We start from the raw sequence: 9,221 nt of genomic DNA on the forward strand, positions 1-9,221 counted from the left end.
CTAGTCTCGAGTGCCAGCTTTGCGAAGGCTGCGAATCTTCTTTATTTCGCGGTAGAGGACGTGACGCTGAACGAGGGGATCGAAAGCAATCACCTCCTTCTTGGTGGTCATCTGACGCGGACGGAAGCCGACCATCCGGTGGCCAGTTACCACACTCTCCATCATCACCATCACCGTCTTCACGAAACCTTGAGTCGTTTGGGTGGACATAACCCACACCTTAAAAAAGAGCACGATACTTTGACGCAGGGACACTCAGGAAAGGAAATGATACCGCAAGCCCGAGAACATACGTCTGTGCTATTTAGACCACCAATAAGCAAATCTCAATCTGAGTTCACAAGGACTACAACTAGTTTCGACTAGGATTTCAGATGAAACTAAATATACAACTTTGTCATGATTTTTAAATTAAAACCTCAAATAACTCTTAAAATAGAGTGACCGCTTAACGAAAAGGTATTTAACAGAATTACTATGTGAAAAGAATAAATTCTAAAAATGAAGAACAGAGAGTGATTTAAAGAAAAGCATGACCCAATATGAGAGACGAGTATTTCAAACAACTGTCCCATACTGAAAACCAGCAATCAAACCATGCGATTTCCATTCTAGAAAGAAAAGTTTAAATATAAACGGAATAAGTATTTATTCTAATACGTCGAGACCAATGTACACATAGGATTCCAGGAGGCATTTGACATACTTAAAACACATAAAGGAAAATACCACAAAAGAGAATAAGGTCTGGCTTAAATGTCCTGCAGGAATAGGGAATCGGATTTTGCTAGTCCAATCTCATCGATGCGACTCATAAGAGGTAGATCGTTCAAACGAAGACGAGGATACACTCGAACCAACTCAAACTTTGAAGAAGGGTAGCCCTTCGATTTGAGATAGGAAAACAGCGACTGAAATTTAAAAAAAATGGAACCAGTGAAACGAAACACACCACTCCAGTTAAACAGGATTCTTGGCAGTGACGTTATTTAAGTCAAACGAGATTCATTTACTGCTTAATGGTGTCACATTTCGAGCTGAAGGAAGCAGTGTTTTGACAGAGCGTTAGCGACCTCACAAAAAATGTTTTTCCACCAGTGACAGTTCATCAACTTATTTTATGAAAGTAACGCACTTTTAAACGAAGACTAGGCTCCAGACTCAGTACGGTTCGCTGACCACAAGGAAAACGCAGGGCCACTCGAAAAGCGTTGGTGGGATCAGTCACTGGGGGCAACTCCTTTACCGATGCCGCAGGCTTCTCTTCTCCCGAAATTGGAGAGTCAACATCCTCGTAAAGAATCTTAGCATCCTCCTCATCGTCTTCCTCCAAAGCGAGGTCGACAAAACGCAAGAAATCGGCATCGTCCTCCACCAACGAACGTTTCGACGGGCCAGCTTCAGAAGACTTGAGGAAGAATTAAACCAAGCAACGATTTTCACCATTGAAGCAAAGGATTCGAACAATATCGGGAAATCTAGGATTGTACACGGCCGCAGGCCAAGCTGTAGTTTGTGCCAAGATACTACCTATCACATAACCACCAATTGGGTGGCCAAAAAAGTTCCTGAGATATTCGGCAGCTATATAAGGACTTGTAACTGGCGATTTTCCATGTCCGTTATAGAGTATAAGTACGTCAGGCTATCGAAAAGGCGCTTTTACAGTGCCTCACCAGTTTCCTTTGATTTTAAACCTCACTTCATAAAACGTCGCTTGAACCTAATGGATGTGATTCAAGCTGGCCTGCTTTATGAATCGAGTTTGACCCGGTAGGTAGGCGCCAAACCACCCGTGTTCCTGTAATTACGATGTTTTTTTTGTGCGGTGGACTGCAAATGCGATAGTCACCATGATACTCCTGAAAACCAAACAACAATTACAGATCCGAGTCTATCTACCTGATATGGCACAACTCGAAAATAGTGAAACTTTTCTGCCCAAAAACAGTCAGGACTAGTCAATAAATTGGAAGAAAAAGTCTATCTGTATCCATACAAGGCAAATGAAGACGTTATACCGCTGCAAAACACCCCTGAGATTTGTGCTTTGTACGTTATCCTCATTCCCCATATTATCCTTAAATTTCTCAAATTAATGATTGGCATCTTTTCTATTAAATAACCACGTGAAACGGACGGCCGAGAAAAAGTGATGGATGGGGCTGGGTTTGTTATTTCTAGAGGCAAGCGTTTGACGAAGGTGAAATCCGCAAGTATGTCTTGGTGTGAAGGTATTGTAAATTATAGAGTGCAGTGATGACTATCGTAACGAGTCAAATAGTTTAAGAAGCAGTCTGCATTTATTTAATTTCTCCCATAAAAAATCACACAAATTTATTTGGCAGCTCCGACAATAAAGAGCGTCTAACGTCTACCCGCATTAAATACCAAGAATTATTAGAAAGCAAGATGACGTACCACATCGAGGCTTCTGCGTTTCAAGGAGGAAGAAGGTTTAGCCGTAGTTGTGGAACCGGATGAGGTAGATGGAGTGGCGGTTAATGCCTCCGGCGAAGTATGGGTAGCAGAGCCATGTGCAGACGCCGAGGGCTAAAGTTAACGAAAAGGAAGGAAATTGATACTAAGTCCTCAACGACCTGAACAAGGTGCATACATAAGACAGTTACAATGGAATACAAGCACAAGCACATAACGTTGGGGCACAAACTTTGCGTAGGGTAACCCAGGAAGACGTCCAAATAAGTGTTAGTGTTACAGTGTAATTGCTGACGACTTAACAGCATGGACCAAAATTTATCTTTTAACGGTTTTAGCTAACAAACCCAGAACAATCGAACTTCTCATGCCTTCAGTAGTTGCTACCCACAGAATGTTACCTGTGAAAGATCAAGATCGTTTATTTTTGCAGCAAATTCGGGACTTATTTTAGCCTTATTTATTTTCTACTTTATCCTTTTAACCAGTATTTTTTATTCTTTGGAACGCAACTTGGAGCCATAAGCTGCATGAAGCAGACGTGAATAAATGGAAATCCAGGTAAATAAGCCAGGAAAGTGATTCTAAATGGGAGTTTGCATAGAGGTACACACACACGTACATTCGCTGTTGTATGTGCACTTTAACCTTTTAGCAGAAGAGCCGCTGAGGCTAAAGTTGGGCTGGAAAAGAGCGTACCGAGGGAGTGAGAGTGAGAGAGGAAAAAAAAACAAAGCATGAATACAACATGCGAATCAAGTGATGCACATCTGATTGGCCCACGGAGTTAGCCAATGAAATAAGCCAAAAGACGTGCAGGCACAGCAACCAGCAGAATTTGGTTTTTTCATCACTGCCTTCAGTGAAATACACTGCTTCTCCATCCTCCATTCCTCGCTCTCGCCATGATGGGTAGCTTTGAAAAAGAGGCGGATAATTTTCCTTCCCTTTATGCAATACGCAAAGGAAGTCAATTGCGCTGTTGAAGATAGAACTGACGAAATACCATGAACCGTAAATTTAAATGAGAGCTATGGCAAATTTGCAAAATGGCACTGGTTAAAATAAATGAAGAAATAAGGACGATTTCACGTGACCAAAGAGAAAAGCTTACCAAAGCTGAAGCGGAGGTGCCGTTAGCAGCCTTGAGGCGACGCGTTTTCAAAGGGTAATACTTCGACTCCAATCCAGAGGGTTCAGCTAGTTCCGTTTCGCCGGGAGCAGACCGTAGATAGGGTCCGGAAACATTGGCAACGGTGGTAGCGAAAGTGTTGGTCTTGGAGATATCACAGTCGGAACCCAGAGGAGTCGGATGGGCCAATAGGAACTTCGACACTACGGTTAGAAGACATTAGATGTATGCACACAAACACGCACAGAACAAGTATATTTAACGCAGCTCGGTGTCGTTAGGATCCGAGTTGGAAGGCGAAGAAACACCTTGGTGCGAGCGTGTCTACACGGCCAATAAAGTCGTATTTATAGTCTCTAATATACGTTGCCGATAGCTAACTGGGATACATACAATTGCAAAAGAATTAAGGGGGTTCGTTGGCTTATTAAATGCTAACTTGATTAAAATAGAGAAAGGAGGCAGGTGCAACAGTGGATTAATTCAATTGCCTAAAAAACGTGAATACTCTAATCCATCTCCACAACGGGTATTCTCCAGGAGAGATAGGTGGGCGTAGAGGCTTCAAGTAAATAAATGGGAATGTCTATATGGGAAATAAACGAATTCTGGTGATTGTTCATCAATAACCGATAATTTATGCGAATAAGGGCCAGTGATCAAGCGTCGCGTACAGCAGAATTGTAAGCAATGTCCCAGCTACCGCTTTTGAAAAAATGAACAATATGAAGCCAATCTTCTTGTGTCCGTAGTCTGCTAAGCTGGCCGAAGTTCATAAACTCCTCTGAAGGCATTAACATACTAAAAACAGTAAAATAATGTCTTAAATTTCAAGGGCATTCACTGAGAGATTAAAGTCGTGAGGGCATTGACGGAACGCGAAACCACAAGACGCGATTTAGATAAGGAATCGAGCATGAAAACTTACAAACACTCAATATCTCACGGGGAGTTTTAAGACGATTCCAGAAAATTTTCTGTTCCCCGGTAAACGGATTCAGAAACGCAATATGAGTCGCTGAATCTATGCAGGTGAAACGATTTCGATACAGCATCCCATCAGGCGATTTGATGTTGAACTAAAAAAATAAAAAACTCAGTTTTTTAAAGCCTGAGGAGTGATACCAGTTCAATAATTTCTTAAGACTCCCAGGTATTCTGTTTTGTCTATAAATGGGGAAATAATTCCAGCATTTCAAAAGAGCAAAAGCTTCCTTAACGAGATCAAAACTCCTAAACAAATTGAGTAGGAACCAACTTAAACGAAGCAGAAATGAATCTTGAGTAAGATGCGTCATTAGAGCAGAACTGAGAGGTACATCAGGCTTATGCAGCTTCCATAAATCGCAGCAAGCGCGGGAATGGCCCATCAAGCAAGAACAGTTGGTAAGCCATTTCAGCCATCCCCAATGCAATACGAGGCGATCAGTGCGTTAAAAGAGCAACTGCTAGATAAAGAACATCTCTAAAAATGCAAACTTAAAGTCTAAACGAAAAATTCATCGTACTAGAGGCACCCCAGAGAACCTATCCATTCTGAAGTGCACGACACAACAACACGCAATCGTAGATGATGTCATCTACAGCTTGTGTCAGATGCGAGAGCAAAATACCAGTAATATTCGAGGGTCAAGTAGATAAAAAAATCCTTCATCCAAGTCTCACGGCTCCAAAACTAAAATTTAAGTCAAGGTAGCCAAAACACGAGCATTATCCCAGTCGTAACTATGTTGGATACGAAGCATGTTGGTAGGATGAGTAATAAATCACATATGCAGTGGTAGATGAAATTTCGTCTGCGAGTCACCGTGGTGATTTGGACTGAGGTGAAGATAATATGAATGCGATGAAATATACTAAGAGAAATAGTATTAGTTATACCTGGATAAAAATCACATTCTTTTTGATGAGACTAATAATGCGATAATCCTTCCACACGTCCCGATTGAGCACGCGGCAGTCGAAGCACGAATCGTCATAAAGACTAACCAAAATCCATTTTCGTCGGATGCGTGCCGCTTCCATGGCCTGCAAGGTAAAATCCACCTTTAAAGTGCGCACTTACTCCGATAGCAACCAAAAGTTCTAGCTTTAAGGATGAATGAACTTCTGGTCCATGACTGAAGGACGGAGAGTAACGAAGGACCTCACAAAGGGTATTATTGGGATCGCAGCAGTTCGGGTGAAATCGAAAGGATTCCGCTATTTTTAACATGCACAACAAACATAAAACACGTTCCAGGCACCAAAATTGGAACAGAAATATGTAGGTTTATCTTTTTTTGATGGTCTCCCCGTCTTTTACTACCTGGGATGACGATCCAAAATACCACCAAACTCTAGGAGCTACCACTTGGAGATAGGTATTGATAAGAAGGACTGGAATGATACAATTCGACTGAGCATACAAGCGATTAAATTAATAGCGTTAAGTCTTAAAAGCTATTCAAGCCATGGAGTAAACCACGTCTAGAGACGGTGATTAAGCATTGGAAGTTGCCAAGGCCAAACAGTAATCCGTAGATAAGCTGAGCCCAGATCACCGACTACACGCGTGCTGAGGGGATAAAAATTTCAGCCCAAACTCTGTTCAAAGAAATTGGTGATTGAACCAAACGAACAGCCTTTTTAAGGATTATTTCTCAGTTGATCTGAACCAAAGACAAGAGTGGCTATTTGAAGATTTCAAAAGGCAGCGAGATATGACGGCACAACTGCTACCGCCACCGTCGCTGCGAGTTTTTTGCGTGCGAACGTCTGCTGCTTAGGAAAAAAGCAGAAAATTATCCATATAAATCAAACAAGACCGCCTTCGAGAATAAGGACGGGCACAAGAAAGAGTAGGTGGTGGATGAGACTTGAATGAATAATCCCTTGTTACTTTCTTCGGCCTTAACAGTTAAAAAATCTCTAACTGCAGTGCCATGCCTCAGGAGATGATTTGGGTGAGGTTGTGGAGCACAAAGCGTACCCCAGAGAGGCAGCAAATCGGTCATTTGAAATCTTTGAATGCAGGGCGGGGTTAACTTGTGCAAATGGTAAATAACTAATGTTTGTGTGTTGCAAAAACAATTTTTTTGACAAGAAACCCTCTGTTTATTCTAACTTCCCCTGCAATAAATCCGGATAAACCATACGAAATAAGCAGTTCACAACCCATGAATGGCCTAAATCAAAGCTGAAATATCCACCTATCATTTAAAAAGCAGCATTGTACGACAAACCTTAAAGAGTAATCTTCAAAAATTCAAGACAGATAAATCAATAAAATTCAGGGAAATTAACACCAAGGAATTTTTAGGCTAATCATAGAACGAAACTAAAGCACTAACTGAAACACAAGTGCCCAAAACACCTGGACTGATGTAAGCTACGACTACTTATAGGGTGGTTCTATTACAAGAACAGATATTTAGGCAGAAAACATATAAAACGAATAAGCTGTGCTGATACTACATCATCAGTTGCTTTGAAACTTCAAAATAAAGTAGGCTACGCACCTGTCTCAAGTTTCCACTATGCATTAGATCATATGGAGGTGCAAATAGCTGTTCCAAGGTAATCCGCTTCTGGTCGGGGGATGGAAGATTCACTGATGGAGGGCAACCCACTGTATTCTAGGTTATAGTAACATACGATTACCTTGAGCGAACCTGAAAATCAAGCGAACTTGACGTGGACAAGCCCTAAAACAAAACTTACGAGATTGTTGGACGACGTGGACGGTGCATTGTTGCTTGCATCAGAGGGGCCAGGTCTCTTAGCAACTACTCGACCACGCCAACGACGCGATTCCATAAAAAAAGGCGCAACATAATTAGAACTAAATTAATGTGAAATACTGAACCATCTCCACTTAATTCTGTATCATCCACCGTGGGTTACGAACTCTCAAAATAACAGAACTCACTAATGCACATAAAAACCACAGGCCGTTAAGAATTTCAAATAACATACCTTCATGTGCAAACGTAGGTTGCGATGTAGGCGGCTCGGATGGGGATATCTGAGGTGTATTGCTCGCATAAAAAAGATCTACGGCCATCTGCAAATTCCCGTCGTTCGCGTCCAAAAAAGACTTAGCGGTGTAAGCATCACAGCCTTACGAAAATAATTCATAACAAAAAATCAGCACACCTGTTAGCTCACAGAAGTGTTCGATCATCCCCGACATTCCAGAATATCCGTCACACAAACGCGCTAAGCGGGCGGGCAGCGCAGACCGGCGGAATGTGATAATAAGAACTCGAGGTGCAAATAGGGTAAACGTGTGCAAGGTTAATAAATGCTCATTTTTCTAAAAGAAGGTCAACTTTCTAAAATGCATTTAAAACATAGCGCGCTAAAAAACTAACAATGGTCTCCTAGTCTGCTAAGTAACAAATTACAATGGGTGATGATGAAGTGATTTTGCATCATGAACCAAAACAGAACTTCTGCGTTTCTTGAATATCCACGATATTTTAAGAGAAATTTTAAGTGGAAATTTTGAAGTGAGATTTCTTCAAACTAATTACAATTGGTGCTTGAAATAACTCCCATACTGTAGATTGTGGCAAATATTCAGGCAGGACATTGGTTGGTTGTGTCTCGCCACTGTTTATTTTTACTGTGCTGCAATGATTGTAATTTGCATCTTTATAGCCGGGTCTTTTTTTCATAAACTTGAGCTTGAACTGAGATACGTGTTTTGATGAACCATAAGTCTTGTTTACACTAGGTGGTACACACCAATAGTTTTATAGTTTTGGGGCGTTCCCAGTGTAATGCACATTTCTAAAGATGTAGCATTTTGCAACATTTAGCAAAGACATGAGGCAAAATTGATTGTTGTTTCAAATAAAGTGTGCTTTCGTAGGGCAGTAATCCTATTTTTACTTACGCAATCCAACGCACTGTGCTTCGAGTTTGGGCTTTCAGCTACCCTTTTTAGTGTGGATCAGTTTAACAACAGTTGAAAAAAGCGTAAAACAATCTTGTCACGGTCATATTTGAATAAGTTGATTCTAGTACATCAAAGATTTTTCAGTGGTGACGATACTGAATTTGCGTGGTTTAAAGCTGTTAATTTCTAGAGCACTTTTATTGCGATATACCAGACAAGGTTGAAGTCTAAATGACCGGGTTTTGCGAAATCGGGTTAGCGCAAATCTTCCCTAACGTTTGTTTTTTCCTCTATCCATTGTCAAATAGCTGGGGTCTTTGTGGGTTAAATGATAGCCAGAGCTGATATGGGGTGGACCGCTCGTCAAGGTGCCTGACCGAGAAATAAATTAAGGTCACATTAGTTGATCTAAAACGTCTGGACTGTTTACATCGACAATCACAGGCCAATTGGGGGCAGTTGTTTAGTTCAGCGGAAGCCTGTCACAAATCACTTGGACTGGCTATCACTTGTCATTAACCATGCCGCTATGCGTAGCAATTGTTCAAGATAAATGCTAGTATTATATGGAAATGTGATAGTAATGCCTTTGTTACTTGCTAATTTGCCGATGTTTTTTAATTAGTAATAAGCTTATTGTGCAGAATTATTTCCAGAAAAATACAGGGTTATTACATCACAGTCGTGCGATTAGGATAAAACACTTCTGATGTTTTTTGATCAGTGTAATACACGTATGGATGCTATGACAACACTGGTAGATAA

At 41.1% G+C, this 9,221-nt stretch overlaps 1 protein-coding gene across 1 annotated transcript; it reads right to left on the bottom strand. All coding sequences in view use genetic code 11, as the record gives it.

Annotated features, from left to right (window-relative positions):
• On the bottom strand, nucleotides 1-7,369 carry EGR_02465 (UBX domain-containing protein 2; the record flags this gene model as incomplete). Its single annotated transcript, XM_024491714.1, has 8 exons — nucleotides 1-219; nucleotides 1,136-1,408; nucleotides 2,422-2,553; nucleotides 3,554-3,774; nucleotides 4,500-4,650; nucleotides 5,453-5,599; nucleotides 7,072-7,188; nucleotides 7,274-7,369. 8 exons carry the CDS (start codon nucleotides 7,367-7,369, stop codon nucleotides 1-3), a joined length of 1,356 nt encoding a protein of 451 aa, XP_024353865.1.
• Between the last annotated feature and the right edge of the window lie 1,852 nt (nucleotides 7,370-9,221).

This window comes from Echinococcus granulosus (assembly GCF_000524195.1).
Source record: "Echinococcus granulosus chromosome Unknown EG_S00011, whole genome shotgun sequence".
NCBI lineage: Eukaryota > Metazoa > Platyhelminthes > Cestoda > Cyclophyllidea > Taeniidae > Echinococcus > Echinococcus granulosus.